Source organism: Zea mays, chromosome 5, assembly GCF_902167145.1.
Source record: "Zea mays cultivar B73 chromosome 5, Zm-B73-REFERENCE-NAM-5.0, whole genome shotgun sequence".
NCBI classification, from domain to species: Eukaryota; Viridiplantae; Streptophyta; class Magnoliopsida; order Poales; family Poaceae; genus Zea; species Zea mays.
In genome coordinates, this window is record NC_050100.1 from 62,792,459 (window position 1) to 62,810,200 (window position 17,742).

At 46.4% G+C, this 17,742-nt stretch overlaps 2 protein-coding genes across 2 annotated transcripts; both read right to left on the bottom strand.

Moving 5' to 3' along the window:
- Positions 1-238: 238 nt before the first annotated feature.
- On the bottom strand, positions 239-1,162 carry LOC109939686 (protein FAR-RED IMPAIRED RESPONSE 1-like). The gene is made up of 4 exons (XM_020538000.1): positions 937-1,162; positions 468-850; positions 328-362; positions 239-244 (listed from the first exon to the last, which is right to left on the bottom strand). Exons 1-4 carry the CDS (start codon positions 1,056-1,058, stop codon positions 239-241), a joined length of 546 nt encoding a protein of 181 aa, XP_020393589.1. The 5' UTR covers positions 1,059-1,162.
- A 3,168-nt stretch (positions 1,163-4,330) lies between these two features.
- LOC107436075 (Auxin-responsive protein SAUR32) lies at positions 4,331-5,039 on the bottom strand. Its single transcript, NM_001321540.1, has one exon. It carries the CDS (start codon positions 4,790-4,792, stop codon positions 4,355-4,357), a length of 438 nt encoding a protein of 145 aa, NP_001308469.1. The 5' UTR covers positions 4,793-5,039; the 3' UTR covers positions 4,331-4,354.
- Between the last annotated feature and the right edge of the window lie 12,703 nt (positions 5,040-17,742).

The following is a 17,742-nucleotide window of genomic DNA, read 5'->3' on the forward strand; positions in this document are numbered from 1 at the left end:
AGCACTTTTGACGAGTTTGTTCATGCTCTCGCTACGCTGTGTAGAGACCATCAACCCACAATAATCATGTTTAAAAAAAGCTGGTATCCAATCTTTACGAATTTCATACATTCTGGAAAGACTGATGTTATCATGTAGATGGAAATCATCAATCAGCATTGCCCAGGCAGTCTCAAACTCAGTTACAGTTAAAGGATGATGTATTATAGATTGGAACCTTGTTTTGAAATCCTCTTCCTCAAATCTAGCGAACAACTCGTTTAAATACGGCATATACCTGTTCTGAACATGCCACAAACACAAACGATGGATTGTGTTTGGAAATACCCTGCCTAGTGCAACTGGCATTGCTGGATCTTGATCTGAAATCATATATTTTCACAACATTATGCAACACATTACCAACTATAATTACATTCAATACAATCATAGTAGAACGTAATAATTGTTAAGCTTATTAATCATACCTGTAAGCATTACTCGTGGTCCTTCAGCTCCCATGCATGTTTTGAATGCATTGAAAACCCACTCGAATGTGTCTACAGTTTCGTCACCCAACAATGTGAAACCAAATACGGTGCACTGCAGATGGTGGTTACAACCAACAAACATTCCCAGGGGTTTGTCATATAGATTTGTCTTATGAGTTGTATCAAAGGTAACTGCATCTCCAAAGTCAATGTAATCTGCTTGCTGGCTAGCATGGGACCAAAAAATGCTCAAAATCTTTCCTTCTTGGTCTAGTTGGAAGTCAGAGAAAAACTGTGGGTTATCTTTTTTACACAATGCAAAAAAAGATAGGAGCTTAGACACATCATTGGCATTTCTTTCTCTTTGTCGCGCTTTCTTCCTGTGAACATTAAACAATATGCCATAGTCAATACGTACACAACGTCATTATGTCATTATATCAGTGTAAATAACAAAATGACTTACAGGTTGATCATGTCTTGTGTAGTTAACGGTACATTCTCTGGTCCACCATGCATTTCTGAAACAAAATCCATAATACAGTGTTGCGGAATCCTGCTTTCTTGCATCGCACTAAGGAACTCCATGTATTCTGGATCATGTGTCTTGTTGCACTGTAACTGATTCTTTTCTGTATCCTTTCTGAAGAACTCATGATTATGTTCCAAATGAATAAGATCAATCCGCACTGAAATGATATTCTTTTTGGCATCGTCATAGATTTTTTAAGTTTCATTCCAGCTCTGCATTGTGTTCGCTTGGAAATTGTATTTCGCACTTTTGGAGTACCATTTCCTCTTTCGGCACGCTTGCCTTCCATTGAACAATTCAACCGCCACTTGCAATTTTTTCTCTCCCTATATCTCTTCAATGGAAATCCAACTTCATATGCATATCGGCTATAGAATTTGTACGCCTCGTCCACATTACTAAATGTCATACCCACCTTCGGTACCAATCGTTGATCTATACTATCATCCTATTCAATTAATGGAGTCGTCATGCAGTGCACATATATAAAAAATAAGTTTCTAGCATGGCGAATTTCTAGGACTTCATAAATTGCACGGACTGTATAACTAATACATGTGTATTCGGTGAAATCATAACTTGCACGGAAATTGTATAACAAATACATGGGTATTCCTTTGAACTTACATGGCTTTGGAGAATGTGTGGTGTGTCCTGCTCATGTTCACCAATTGTCCGCATGGGTATCCGCTGACTTGTTCCCACCAAACTTGGATGAACTGTGTTGCCGTCTTCAAGAATTCCTGGCGCCGGTAACGCAGCCGGTGGAGTTACAGCATTCCGGCCATCGGTCGTACAGGGTGTCGTCATCGCCGTATCTTCTCCACACTGCTCCGATCCCCTGGCCGTCTCCATTGTGTATGCCCTAACTCTTCGAGAGCTCTGAACAAAAGCTGCGGCGGCTGTGTGTAGCCCGTTTTTTTTTTCAGCTCCTATACTCGCCTAAACCGTCCTGGCCTATATTCATGGCATGATCCAATATCCTGCGCGATTTGCTGCGCAGTTTGCATGTCGCGAGATTTACGTGAACTATCCGTTACGATTACATGACCATTGTGTTACATTACCATAAACATGCATCACCCCATCGTGCGACCGCCCCACGTTCCCGAACGACGCGCGCGTCACCCCACTACCCGATCTGACCACTCACGTCGTGTCAGATGCGAATTTACGCAGCCAATAACGGCAAAATACGCAAGCATAACGCGCGTCCCACGTCTCCACACCCGACCCCCGGCCCCACGTTACCATTTATGCATCTTTTTCATTCAAATTCCGTATGCATAAACGCCCCACCTTGAATCGGTGCATGCGCGGGTAGTCCCACCACCTGCCACGTCGACCCGCGCCGAATTTACGCAGCTAATAACGGCAAAATACGCAAGCATAACGCGCGACCCACGTCTCCCCACCCGAGCCCCGGCCCCACGTTACCATTTATGCATCTTTTCATTCAAATTCCGTATGCATAAACGACCCACCTTGAATCGGTACCTGCGCGCGGTAGTCCCACCACCTGCCACGTCGACCCGCGCCCCGCACACCTAGCCAGGCCGGGGACCGGGGCTCTCTCTAGTAATGGAAGCCCTGGGCTTCCATTACCTCGTCCCTATATATATATATATATTCCTATATGGAATCAACTATATAACTTTAACTATATGGAATACATACATACATGACGTAAGCAGGCCTGCGGGTTTCGTCTCTTCTGACACTAGAATGTACTAGTACACTGTACACCTACCAGGTGTAGAGTCCTGATCAGGGCAGGCATTATTATGATGCATGCAGGCATGCAGCGCAAACGGTTGCAGTACCAGGTCTCCGTTCCCGAGGCAGCGCCCACAGGTTCTCACATATAGTATATACCATATCATAATATAATATACTATAATGGAATATGCATGACGCCATAATAATGTGTATTACGAGAACATTGTCCTGCTGCATTGCATGACCACTAGCACTAGGTAGGTAGCTAGCAGCTGTCTCCCGGACGGCAAAGCATGCGCTACTCACTGATTGCACTAAGCACTAGTACATAGCAGTGGTACTAGCACGTCCTACGACCGACCCGGAAAAGTCCAAGAGTGATGACTAGCGGCGCTAATGCGTCACTAAACCCATGCTTGATTGACTGCTGTGGAGGAGGGCAGATGCGACAAATTAAAAGGAATTGTTCTTGTTCGACTTCGAGTGATGGATGAACCAGCAACGAACCCGAGACGCAGACACCTCTCTCAAGACGATGAAGACGGGAGACACCCATCTCTGTCTCTGACAATAATGGTATTACCAAATTAACGGGAAGAATACGAGAAATTATATACTATATATACCAGAAAGAGAGAGAGAGAGAGAGATATGCCTGCTGGTAATTAACAGCTGGTGGTGCTAGCTAGCATTCACAAAAAGAGAGAGAGAGAGAGAGAGAAGCCAAGATAGCATTCAGAAAAGAGGAGCACAGCAAGAAAGCGAGACAACAGCTGGCCGGGGGGAAAAGGGAGGAGGACGTCGACAGAGCGTATAAATGAAAGTCTATGGCACTACTGAAACGAGCACGCACGCACCAGCACCATCCTTTTGGTTTCCCTTTCCTCCTCCGCTTTAGGGCTTGTTCGGTTAGCTTCCAATCCACATGGATTAGGGCTTGTTCGTTTTGGTGATAATCCACATGTATTGGATGGTATTGAGCCGGTTTAAATCCATAACAAGTCAAAATTCATCCCAATCCCACCCAATACACTCCAATACACATGTAATATCAATAACCGAACAAGCCCTTAAGTGGGATTGAGTGGGTTTAAATCCCAGCTAAGTCAAACTCTTTCTTAATTTTTTCCAATCTCATCCAATCCATGGGTAACGGGATTAACCGAACAAGGCCTTAATTTGTTTTCATCATCCTCAACAACAATAACAACAACAACAACAATCCAAATTACTCCTAAGATATTAAAAACTCCAAAAAAAACACATGGCAAAACATATCAATATATCATCATCCACCGATCGATTGATCCGCGCGCAGCGCATGACCAAAAGCGAGAGCGACCAGTCCATCCTCTGGTAGACTCCGTCGGCCGCAGGCAGGAGCCAACCATGGTCCTTCGATCCTCGGTCGGTCCAGTCCAGAGAGAGGCCATGCGTCTAAATCCTAACCAAGGAGAAGAAAACCCTAGAAAATTTAGCGGTAGAGCTAGTAAATATTGTTGTTGTTCCTCGATCGATCCGTCGTCCCGTCGGCGCTAGAGAGGAGAGGAGAGGAGCCCAGCGGGGCATGGATCGGTCTCCATTTTCATCCATCATCCACGTGGTGTAGATGGAAGACCGACCGACCGACCGATCAGGCGCGGAAGCAGCCGGCGATGTGGAAGTGGTTGCTGCTGCTGCTGCTGTGGTGGCCATGGTGGTGCCCGCCGCCGGAGCCGTGGTGGTGGATGATGCCCTGCACGCGGCGGAAGTGGTCCACGCCGCAGGGGATGGTGATGGCGCCCTTCTGCTCGAACCCGTACTCCTCCTCCGCCGCCTGGAGCAGCGCCACGAACAGCGGGTGCTTCAGGTACCCCACGGGCACCACGAACCGCTCCTCCTCCTCCTCCTGCTCCTGCTCCTTCCGCCCGGCGGCGGCGGAGGAAGGCCCCACCACGCGCACCGCCATGCACCCCTTGGGCGGCATCGACGACGCCGACACCGACGACCCGGATGCGGACCCGGAGCCGGAGCCGCGGCCCAGCGACGACGGCGCCGACGAGTGCTGCTTCTTCAGCAGGTGAACCCCCATGGATGGGTCGGAATCGGATTCGAACTATCTCTGGCGCCGCGGTCGCCTGCTCTGCTCTCGGTCGACGACGTACGTGCGACCGCCGATCGACCTGCCGTTCGTCGCTCTCGCGCTGTACAGCTCTAGCTAGCCTAACCCCCCGCCAGGGAGGACGACGCCGGGTGGTGCTGGTTGGACAGGGTGTCGATTGGTGAGCCGGCGAGGCGTGCACTGCCGTCCGTGTGCGCGGCGCGCCCGAGTCGTGCTGTGCTGTGTGCTGGACTGCTGGTTCGCGTGAAGAGAGGGGAGAGAAGGGAGGAGGCGACGCGCCGCTGTATATGTATAGATGTGCAGAGGTGTCGTCCTGCCCGAGACCCCCATGCCCGGGCTAGAGGTAGGGCCCAATCCAGCTAGGACATGTCGCACCACGAAGCCCATATAATCTTCAAATGTATCCTCTTTATGCTTCTTTATATCTTTTCTTCTATACAAAATTCTTTTACCTATGTATATTATTTCTCTTCAACGTCTTCTTCTATATCTCATTCTACACGTCAAATATCTATAATAGAGATATGTTTTACTTTAGATTTTTTCATACCCTCAAGTATATGATACATATTTTAGTTTTTACTTTTTTGGATGTATATAAAGTAAAAATGGATTTAGAAAATCTATATATAATATATAGAGAATGAAGGAGAGTGCTCTCTATATTTAGAGTACACTTTAGAGAATATTGTTAGAGTATATAGAAAAAGGAGACCTTGAGAGCACCTAGAGGGGGGTGAATAGGTGATCCTGTAGCACTTAAAAACTTAAGCCACAAAACTTTGATTAAGCGTTAGCACAGTTAATGCCAAGTGGCTAAAGAGAAGATTTTGCACAATACGATAACCACAAGGAGTTCAACACAGGGAAGACACAGTGGTTTATCCCGTGGTTCGGCCAAGTACAAAACTTGCCTACTCCACGTTGTGGCGTCCCAACAGACGAGAGTTGCACTCAACTCCTCTCAAGTGATCCAATGATCAACTTGAATACCACAGTGTTATGCTTTTCTTTTCTTATCGCGTTTGCGAGGAATCTCCACAACTTGGAGTCTCTCGCCCTTACACTTGAAGTTCACAAAGAAGCACAGAGTAAGGGAGAGAAGCAACACACACAAATTCACAGCAAAATGCGCACACACACGGCCAAGAATCGAGCTCAAAAGACTATCTCAAAGTTCTCACTAGAACGGAGCTCGAATCACTGAGAATGACAAACAAATGCGCAAAGACTGAGTGTGGATGATCAAGAATGCTCTAAGGTTGCTTGGTGTTCTTCTCCATGCGCCTAGGGGTCCCTTTTATAGCCCCAAGGCAGCTAGGAGCCGTTGAGAGCAAATCTGGAAGGTCATTCTTGCCTTCTGTCATCGGGCGCACCGGACAGTCCGGTGCACACCGGACACTGTCCGGTGCCCGATTTCCTTCCAAAAATGGCGCAGTCGACCGTTGCAGATCAGGGAGCCATTGGCGCACCGGACATGTCCGGTGCCCCCTTCCGACCGTTGGCTCGGCCACGTGTCGCGCGCGGATTCCGCGGCCGACCGTTGGCCTGGCCGACCGTTGGCTCACCGGACAGTCCGGTGCACACCGGACAGTCCGGTGAATTTTAGTCGTACGCCGTCGGCGAATTCCCGAGAGCGGCCACTTCGCCCGAGGCAGCCTGGCGCACCGGACACTGTCCGGTGCACCACCGGACAGTCCGGTGCCCCAGACCGAAACAGCCTTTTGGCTGTACACAGCCAACTCTTCTCTTTTCTTCTTCTTTCTGTTTCTAACACTTAGACAAGTATATTAGTACACAAAACCAATGTACTAAGGCTTAGAAACATACCTTTACTCTTGATTTGCACTTTGTCCATCCATGAGTATAAATTCACATTTAAGCACTTGTGTTGGCACTCAATCACCAAAATACTTAGAAATGGCCCAAGGGCACATTTCCCTTTCAATCTCCCCCTTTTTGGTGATTTATGCCAACACAACATAAAGCAACTAGAACAAGTGCAATATCACTTCAAATAAAACTCAAATTTATTTTGATTCAATTTTGGCATATATGGATCATTCTTTTGCCACCACTTGGTTTGTTTTTGCAAATCAAACTCAAATCTCTATCTCTAAGTCAAACACACATGTTGAAGCATAAAGAGAGTCACTCCACAAGAGATTGATCAAAGATTTCAAAAACTCCCCCTTTTTTCATAATCAATACTTCTCCCCACAAGAGGCCAACTTTTGACAAAAGAGACAATGCAAGAGTTTTGACAAAACAAAAAGCTCTATTTTACTATTTTCAAAATTTCTCAAGTGGTAGCTGATCCATTTATTGCTTTGGCCTTTATTTTCTCCCCCTTTGGCATCAAGCACACGGGATCAATCTTGGCCCTATAACCCCATTGCCTCACCAAAATCTTCAATTAAGAGCAAATGGCAATCAGAGTTCATGAGATGAACTTGGAATAAGTTACCCTCTCATCGGAGTGCAGTGGAAGTCTTTCATTGTCCAAGTCCACCTTTTCCCTTTCAATTCTCCTTCGAGACTAAAATAAGCAAACTCAAGCACATGGTTAGTCTCAAAGGGTCAAGTTGTAACACAACTCCCCCTAAAAATGTGCATCATTTTGCAACGGACTTGTGAGGTCCAGGGAGTGTTTGTACAACTTGAGCACCATAACTAAGCAATAAAATGCATAAGGAACATGATCAAAGGCATAAACACGTGTATGCTATAAATCAATCCAAGTTCCGCGAATCTAAGACATTTAGCTCACTACGCAACCTGCAAAAGGTCTTCTCATCTAGAGGCTTGGTAAAGATATCGGCTAGCTGGTTCTCGGTGCTAACATGAAACACTTCGATATCTCCCTTTTGTTGGTGGTCTCTCAAAAAGTGATGCCGGATGTCTATGTGCTTTGTGCGGCTGTGCTCAACAGGATTTTCCGCCATGCGGATAGCACTCTCATTGTCACATAGGAGTGGGACTTTGCTCAGATTGTAGCCAAAGTCCCGAAGGGTTTGCCTCATCCAAAGTAGTTGTGCGCAACACTGCCCTGCGGCAACATACTCGGCCTCAACGGTGGATAGGGCAACGGAGGTTTGTTTCTTAGAGTTCCACGACACCAGGGACCTTCCTAAGAATTGGCACGTCCCTGATGTACTCTTCCTATCGACCTTACATCCAGCATAGTCGGAATCTGAGTATCCAACCAAGTCAAAGGTAGACCCCTTTGGATACCAGAGCCCGAAGCAAGGCGTAGCAACCAAATATCTAAGAATTCGCTTCACCGCCACTAAGTGACACTCCTTAGGATCGGATTGAAATCTAGCACACATGCATACGCTAAGCATAATATCCGGTCTACTAGCACATAAATAAAGTAAAGACCCTATCATTGACCGGTATGCTTTTTGATCAACGGACTTACCTCCTTTGTTGAGGTCGGTGTGTCCGTCGGTTCCCATCGGAGTCTTTGCGGGCTTGGCGTCCTTCATCCCAAACTGCTTCAGCAAGTCTTGCGTGTACTTTGTTTGGGAGATGAAGGTGCCGTCCTTGAGTTGCTTCACTTGGAACCCAAGGAAGTAGTTCAACTCGCCCATCATCGACATCTCAAATTTCTGCATCATCACCCTGCTAAACTCTTCACAAGACTTTTGATTAGTAGAACCAAATATTATGTCATCGACATAAATTTGGCACACAAAAAGATCACCATTGCAAGTCTTAGTAAAAAGAGTTGGATCGGCTTTCCCAACCTTGAAAGCATTAGCAATTAAAAAGTCTCTAAGGCATTCATACCATGCTCTTGGGGCTTGCTTAAGTCCATAGAGCGCCTTAGAGAGCTTACACACATGGTCGGGGTACCGTTCATCCTCGAAGCCAGGGGGTTGCTCTACGTACACCTCCTCCTTGATCGGCCCGTTGAGGAACGCGCTCTTCACATCCATTTGGTACAACCTGAAAGAATGGTGAGCGGCATATGCTAGCAAGATACGAATTGATTCTAGCCTAGCCACAGGAGCAAAAGTCTCCTCAAAGTCCAAACCTGCGACTTGGGCATAACCTTTTGCCACAAGTCGAGCCTTGTTCCTCGTCACCACCCCGTGCTCGTCCTGTTTGTTGCGGAACACCCACTTGGTTCCCACAACATTTTGCTTGGGACGAGGCACCAGCGTCCAAACTTCATTGCGCTTGAAGTTGTTGAGTTCCTCCTGCATGGCCAACACCCAGTCCGGATCTAGCAAGGCCTCCTCTACCCTGAAAGGCTCAATAGAAGAGACAAAGGAGTAATGCTCACAAAAATTAACTAATCGAGATCGAGTAGTTACTCCCTTACTAATGTCACCCAAAATTTGGTCGACGGGATGATCCCTTTGAATCACCGCTCGAACTTGGGTTGGAGGTGCCGGTCGCGCTTCTTCCTCCATCACATGATCATCTTGTGCTTCCCCTTGATCACACGCCTCCTTTTGATGAACCTGTTCATCGTCTTGAGTTAGGGGATTCACCGTTGTTGAGGAAGAAGGTTGATCTCGTTCATCTTGTTCCTGTGGCCGCACTTCTCCAATCGCCATGGTTCGTATAGCTGCCGTCGGAACATCTTCTTCATCTACATCATCACAATCAACAACTTGCTCTCTTGGAGAGCCATTAGTCTCATCAAATACAACGTCGCTAGAGACTTCAACCAAACCCGATGATTTGTTGAAGACTCTATACGCCTTTGTATTTGAGTCATAACCTAACAAAAACCCTTCTACAGCTTTGGGAGCAAATTTAGAATTTCTACCCTTCTTCACTAGAATATAGCACCTGCTCCCAAATACACGAAAGTAAGATACATTGGGTTTGTTACCGGTGAGTAGCTCATACGAAGTCTTCTTGAGGAGGCGATGAAGGTAGACCCTGTTGATGGCGTGGCAAGCCGTGTTCACGGCTTCCGACCAAAAACGCTCGGGGGTCTTGAATTCTCCAAGCATCGTCCTCGCCATATCGATTAGCGTCCTGTTCTTCCTCTCTACCACACCATTTTGCTGTGGTGTGTAGGGAGCGGAGAACTCGTACTTGATTCCTTCCTCCTCAAGGAACTCCTCCACTTGAAGGTTCTTGAACTCGGACCCGTTGTCGCTCCTTATCTTCTTCACCTTGAGCTCAAACTCATTTTGAGCTCTCCTGAGGAAGCGCTTGAGGGTCCCTTGGGTTTCAGACTTATCCTGCAAAAAGAACACCCAAGTGAAGCGGGAAAAGTCATCAACAACAACTAAACCATACTTACTTCCTCCTATGCTTAGATAGGCGACGGGTCCGAAGAGGTCCATATGTAGCAGCTCCAGGGGTCTTGATGTGGTCATCACATTCTTGCTGTGATGCGCTCCTCCCACCTGTTTACCTGCCTGACAAGCTGCACAAGGTCTATCTTTTTCGAATTGTACGTTAGTCAAACCTATCACGTGTTCTCCCTTTAGAAGCTTGTGAAGGTTCTTCATCCCCACATGTGCTAAGCGACGATGCCACAGCCAGCCCATGCTAGTCTTAGCAATTAAGCATGCATCTAGACCGGCCTCTTCTTTTGCAAAATCAACTAAGTAAAGCTTGCCGTCTAATACACCCTTAAAGGCTAGTGAACCATCACTTCTTCTAAAGACAGACACATCTACATTTGTAAAAAAGACAATTATATCCCATATTGCATAGTTGACTAACAGATAGCAAATTGTAACCAAGAGACTCAACTAAAAACACATTGGAGATAGAGTGCTCATTAGAAATTGCAATTTTACCTAACCCTTTTACCTTGCCTTGATTCCCATCACCGAATATAATTGAATCTTGGGAATCCTTATTCTTGACGTAGGAGGTGAACATCTTCTTCTCCCCCGTCATATGGTTTGTGCATCCGCTGTCGATAATCCAGCTTGAACCCCCGGATGCATAAACCTGCAAGGCAAATTTAGGCTTGGGTCTTAGGTACCCAACTCATGTTGGGTCCTGCAAGGTTAGCACAAATATCCTTAGGGACCCAAATGCAAGTTTTGTCTCCCTTGCATCTTGCCCCTAATTTTCTAGCAACTATCTTCTTATCCTTTCTACAAATAGCAAACGAAGCATTTAAAGCATGATATATTGTAGAAGGTTCATTAACTTTCCTAGGAACATTAACAACATTTCTCCTAGGCATATGATGAACAACATTTCTTCTAAACACATTTCTACCATGCATATAGGAAGAACTAGAAGCAAACATGGCATGAGAGTCAAAAGCATTATAAGCATTACAACTCCTATCATCATGAACATTTCTAGAAAATTTTCTATCATGGTACATGAAGGCATGGTTCTTTTTAGCATTACTTGCCATAGGGGCCTTCCCTTTCTCCTTTGTGGAGATGGAAGCCTTATGGCTTGTTAAGTTCTTGACTTCCCTCTTGAAGCCAAGACCATCCTTAATTGAGGGGTGTCTACCAATTGTGTAGGCATCCCTTGCAAATTTCAGCTTATCGAAATCACTTTTGCTAGTCTTAAGTTGGGCATTAAGACTAGCTACTTCATCATTTAATCTCGAAATTGAAACTAGGTGTCCATTACAGGCATCAATATCAAAATCCTTACACCTAGTGCAAATCATAACATGTTCTACACAAGAATTAGATTTATTTGCTACTTCTAATTTAGCATTTAAATCATTGTTAACACTTTGTAAAGTAGAAATGGTTTCATGACACGTAGATAGTTCACAAGAAAGTATTTCATTTCTTTTAACTTCTAAAGCATAGGATTTTTGTGCCTCTACAAATTTGTCATGCTCTTCATACAACAAATCCTCTTGCTTTTCTAAAAGTATATTCCTATCATTCAAGGCATCAATTAATTCATTAATTTTGTCTACCTTGGTTCTATCTAATCCCTTGAATAAGCATGAGTAATCTATCTCATCATCATCACTAGACTCATCCTCACTTGAAGAAGCATAAGTACTAGTATTATGAGTGCTTACTTTCTTTTCCCTTGCCATGAGGCAAGTGTGACGCTCGTTGGGGAAGAGGGATGACTTGTTGAAGGCGGTGGTGGCGAGTCCTTCATTGTCGGAGTCGGACGAAGTGTAGTCCGAATCCCACTCCTTGCCAAGATGAGCCTCGCCCTTTGCCTTCTTATAGTTCTTCTTTTTCTCCCTCTTGTTCCCTTGATCCTGATCACTATCATTGTCGGGACAGTTAGCAATAAAATGACCAAGCTTACCGCATTTGAAGCATGAGCGCTTCCCCTTGGCTTTGGTCTTGCTTGGCTGTCCCTTGCGATCTTTAAGCACCGTCTTGAATCTTTTGATGATGAGAGCCATCTCTTCATCATTAAGTTCGGCCGCCTCAATCTGTGCCACCTTGCTAGGTAGTGCCTCCTTGCTTCGTGTTGCTTTGAGAGCAAGGGGTTGCGGCTCGTTGATCGGACCATTCAAGGCGTCGTCCACGTACCTCACCTCCTTGATCATCATTCGTCCACTTACGAATTTTCCAAGGACTTCTTCGGGCGACATTTTGGTGTACCTGGGATTCTCACGAATATTATTCACCAAATGAGGATCAAGAACGGTAAAGGACCTTAGCATCAGTCGGACGACGTCGTGGTCCGTCCATCGCGTGCTTCCATAGCTCCTTATTTTGTTGATAAGGGTCTTGAGCCGGTTGTATGTTTGAGTTGGCTCCTCGCCCCTTATCATTGCGAACCGTCCAAGCTCGCCCTCCACCAACTCCATCTTGGTGAGCAAGGTGACATTGTTCCCCTCATGAGAGATCTTGAGGGTGTCCCATATTTGCTTGGCGTTATCCAAGCCGCTCACTTTGTTGTATTCATCCCTGCACAAAGAAGCTAGAAGAACAGTAGTAGCTTGTGCATTCTTATGTATTTGCTCATTAATGAACATGGGACTATCCGAACTATCAAAGTGCATTCCACTTTCTACAATCTCCCATATACTAGGATGGAGAGAGAATAGGTGACTACGCATTTTGTGGCTCCAAAATCCGTAGTCCTCTCCATCAAAGTGTGGGGGCTTGCCGAGTGGAATGGAGAGCAAATGTGAACTTGAACTATGCGGAATACGAGAGTAGTCAAAAGAAAAGTTCGAATTGACCGGTTTCTTTTTCTCGTAGTCGTTGTGGTCGTCGTCCTTTTGGGAGGAAGTAGACTCATCGCTGTCGTAGTAGACGATCTCCTTGATGCGTCTTGTCTTCTTCTTCTCCCATCTTTGCGTCTGTGGCCTGAGCCTGAGTCGTTGGACTTGTCATCTCTTGGCTCGTTGACGAAGGACTCCTTCTCCTTGTCGTTGATCACGATTCCCTTCCCTTTAGGATCCATCTCTTCGGGCGGTTAGTCCCTTTGTGAAGAGAACGGCTCTGATACCAATTGAGAGCACCTAGAGGGGGGGTGAATAGGTGATCCTGTAGCACTTAAAAACTTAAGCCACAAAACTTTGATTAAGCGTTAGCACAGTTAATGCCAAGTGGCTAAAGAGAAGATTTTGCACAATACGATAACCACAAGGAGTTCAACACAAGGAAGACACAGTGGTTTATCCCGTGGTTCGGCCAAGTACAAAACTTGCCTACTCCACGTTGTGGCGTCCCAACGGACGAGAGTTGCACTCAACTCCTCTCAAGTGATCCAATGATCAACTTGAATACCACAGTGTTATGCTTTTCTTTTCTTATCGCGTTTGCGAGGAATCTCCACAACTTGGAGTCTCTCGCCCTTACACTTGAAGTTCACAAAGAAGCACAGAGTAAGGGAGAGAAGCAACACACACAAATTCACAGTAAAATGCGCACACACACGGCCAAGAATCGAGCTCAAAAGACTATCTCAAAGTTCTCACTAGAACGGAGCTCGAATCACTGAGAATGACAAACAAATGCGCAAAGACTGAGTGTGGATGATCAAGAATGCTCTAAGGTTGCTTGGTGTTCTTCTCCATGCGCCTAGGGGTCACTTTTATAGCCCTAAGGCAGCTAGGAGCCGTTGAGAGCAAATCTGGAAGGCCATTCTTGCCTTCTGTCATCGGGCGCACCGGACAGTCCGGTGCACACCGGACACTGTCCGGTGCCCGATTTCCTTCCAAAAATGGCGCAGTCGACCGTTGCAGATCAGGGAGCCGTTGGCGCACCGGACAGTCCGGTGCCCCCTTCCGACCGTTGGCTCGGCCACGTGTCGCGCGCGGATTCCGCGGCCGACCGTTGGCCTGGCCGACCGTTGGCTCACCGGACAGTCCGGTGAATTTTAGCCGTACGCCGTCGGCGAATTCCCAAGAGCGGCCACTTCGCCCGAGGCAGCCTGGCGCACCGGACACTGTCCGGTGCACCACCGGACAGTCCGGTGCCCCAGACCGAAACAACCTTTTGGTTGTACACAGCCAACTCTTCTCTTTTCTTCTTCTTTCTGTTTCTAACACTTAGACAAGTATATTAGTACACAAATCCAATGTACTAAGGCTTAGAAACATACCTTTACTCTTGATTTGCACTTTGTCCATCCATGAGCATAAATTCACATTTAAGCACTTGTGTTGGCACTCAATCACCAAAATACTTAGAAATGGCCCAAGGGCACATTTCCCTTTCAGACCTTCTCTAAATATAAAGTACAGAGCGTCGGTTCAACAGCTCCCATGGGAAGTCGTCTAATATGACAACTCCTATGGGAGACCGTCTAATAGGACCATGGGTCTGGGGTGTGATTAGATCCTAAATCCGTCGTTCCACATGTATAAGAGGCAACGATAGCATGTGTATAACCAAAGGACCCGCCGCATATTCTCTACTTCATAAAACATCACTTTCTACATGGTTCTATGGTCACCATGTTCCGCATATGTGTTTTAATAAAATAAAATTCGCTCATACAATATATAAAATCTGTAGTAATGCACGAGCATGTGATTAGTGTTTTTTTGGATGGGATTACCTTTAAATTCACACCCATGCAATGCACAACCACATGACCGCATAGAGTTGTCTCATCAGCGAGATTTCCTTATTTTTAATTCCTCTCCGGTTTTGGGTTTTCTAAAATTCTAACTAATTAATATCCACTATACCTACTTCTTTTTGTACTAACGGTTTGTATACCAGGCTGCACTAGTAGTATGTGTGTAGACATGGGACTTAGGGAACCAAAGGACCCATCATATCTTCTCTACTATATATAAAACATCAGTTCTAACGATTTTATTGTTCAACAGTCATTCTCTTACTATATATAAAACATCAGTTCTAACGATTTTATTGTTCAACAGTCATTCTCTTCGTTGCCGCTTTATGCAAAAGGTAAGATAAAAATTGGTTGTTGGATCTACACTCATATCTACCTAACCAACATAACATATATTGTTTTACGTTTTATTATAACAAAGTCCATCATATAAAATACGTAGTAATGCATGTACATCTGATTAGCAATGAAGGTAGAAAAGAAGTTAAGCAGAGACAGAGGAAGAAGATGATGACTTGATGAGTCCCTAGTAATGCACGACATCTGACTAGAAATGTATGGAGAGTGTACGTGTGCGTACTACCTACTTGGCCTTGGCCGGCCTTCACAAGTCTACGCCTGTGCTATACGGTGGGTCAGTTAGTACACCTACCGTCGACGACACGGCGGCGGTGGGTACGGTGGATGATGAGGTCATCAGCCATAACATTAATAGTGTGTTTGTTTGTGAAATCACTATATGTTTTATTAGATTATCATAAATTCATTTTATTAATTTTGGTAGAATCAACCCACTCCTTATGTATATTAGAGTATTAATTATTAGCTTATGAGAAATGAAGTAGTGATGTATCAACCGATTCTATTCCACAAACTAAATAAAAAAATGAGGAGTAAAAAAAAGATAAATCACTTCATTTCTCAAACCAAACACACCATAAAAGATTCAAGGGCGTCCGCACACATCTCGTAGTACTACTCATCACAAGCAAAGCAATGGATATACATCGGTCGACGTACGCACGCACACAGCCGGCTTACGTACATACGTACGCGTGCGGGTCCCACGTACGGGCCGTATATCCATCCAGCGACGGTAGACCGTGTGGCGCAGGGCCGCCCCCGCCCGGCACGTGCCCGAGTACGAAAGTACGTACGTGCGAGAGTGTACGCCGGCGGCGAGGCTCGGCGAGGTAGCATATCGCGGTCGCGGTAGAGGAGCGAGGACCAAGACAGCTGGGCGGTGGCAGGACCGGCCGCGACGTGTGCGGCCGTGCGGGCATCACGCCACACGTGTAAAGCCTATGACCTTGGGCAGGCGTCCCGGCGACGGGGCCCACGTCCACCCCGAGCGCGCGTCTCCAGGCGAGGTGTGGGGTGCGTCATCGCTGCACGGTCAAGTTTGGCCGTCGATAGTAGGGATGGAGTCGATGTCTGAAGATCCGAATTATTTGTATTCGTATTCGGATAAAATGCTAATGTAAATATTTATAATCGTATTCGATTTTAATATGGATGTTAAATAAACATATCCGAATTCGTTTTTTCTCTATCCGATTTAAGATTCATATTCGACAACATTTGACAAAACCATGAAATATCCGATACTATTCGTATCCGAAAGAAAGAAAAATTCAATAAAATCAATTTAAACTTAGTTTTATTACTAATTACTAATTATAAGTGATTTTAAACATTAAATAATATACTAAAAACTGAAGTACATAATTTAAAATGTTAAAAATATTTATATCATAAACAAATGACAATGTTAATATTACATTACTAGCGATATACAATGATAAATTTAATTAATATTTAAAAGTAATTAGATTATTGGAGTTTTATAGTCCAAAAATATAAATATATCAGGTATAAATAATTTATTTAAAAATATGATATTCAACTAAGTTTCAACTAAATAATGTATATGTACTATTGTTCATAATTTGCTTGTAATATGATTTTTATCAACTATAAATCTGTCGGCGTTTCGAAACCCGGGGGTCCCTGGACCGACGAGTAAATTGTCGCCGCGTGCCCCAGCCCAGATGGGTCGGCGCGAGACGGAGCGCGAAGGGGGGAGGAAGCTGGAGGGAGACGGGCGTGAGAGGTGGAATCCCGCGGCCTTCGTGTTTGCCCCTCGCCCAGGTCGGATGCGCTTGCAGTAGGGGGTTACAAGCGTCCACGCGGGAGGGAGCGAGCGGCCTCACGCGGGCGCCGTCCCGTCCTTCCCCGCGCGGCCAACCCTCTGTAAGAGGGCCCTGGTCCTTCCTTTTATAGGCGTAAGGAGAGGATCCAGGTGTACAATGGGGGGTGTAGCAGTGTGCTAACGTGTCTAGCGGAGGAGAGCTAGCGCCCTAAGTATATGCCATCGTGGCAGCCGGAGAGGTTTTGGCACCCGGTTCGTGTGGTGTCGTGGCCGTCGGAGGAGCGCTGGAGCCTGGCGGAAGGACAGCTGTCGGGGCTGTCGAGTCCTTGCTGACGTCCTCTTGCTTCTGTAAGGGGGCTGAGAGCCGCCGTCGTCATAGGGCGTGCGGGGCGCCATCATTACTTGTCTGGCGGAGCGAGCCAGATGGGACGCCGGTCTTGTTCCCCGTAGCCTAAGTCAGCTTGGGGTAGGGTAATGATGGCGCCTCCTGTTGACGTGGTCGGTCCGTGCCCTGGGTTGGGCGAGGTGGAGGCTCCTCCGAGGTCGAGGTCGAGTCTGTCTTCCGAGGCCGAGGTCGAGTCCGAGCCCCCGGGTCGGGCGAGGCGGAGACCGTCGGCTGAGGCCAGGGCTGAGTCCGAGCCCTGGGGTCGGGCGAAGCGGAGTTCGTCGTCTTCCGGGTCTGAGCCCAAGTCCGAGCCCTGGGGTCGGGCGAAGCGGAGTTCGTCGTCTTCCGGGGCTGAGCCCGAGTCCGAGCCCTGGGGTCGGGCGGAGCGGAGTTCGTCGTCTTCCGGGG

Bases quoted from the DNA above. Each gene is read 5' to 3' on its own strand.
- LOC109939686 (XM_020538000.1), bottom strand. From the start codon at position 1,058: ATGGAGTTCCTTAGTGCGATGCAAGAAAGCAGGATTCCGCAACACTGT. The intron at 851-936 runs GTAAGTCATTTT...TAATGTTCACAG, and splicing joins ACACAAGACATGATCAACCT to GAAGAAAGCGCGACAAAGAG. The intron at 363-467 runs GTATGATTAATA...ATATGATTTCAG, and splicing joins ACCACGAGTAATGCTTACAG to ATCAAGATCCAGCAATGCCA.
- LOC107436075 (NM_001321540.1), bottom strand. From the start codon at position 4,792: ATGGGGGTTCACCTGCTGAAGAAGCAGCACTCGTCGGCGCCGTCGTCG.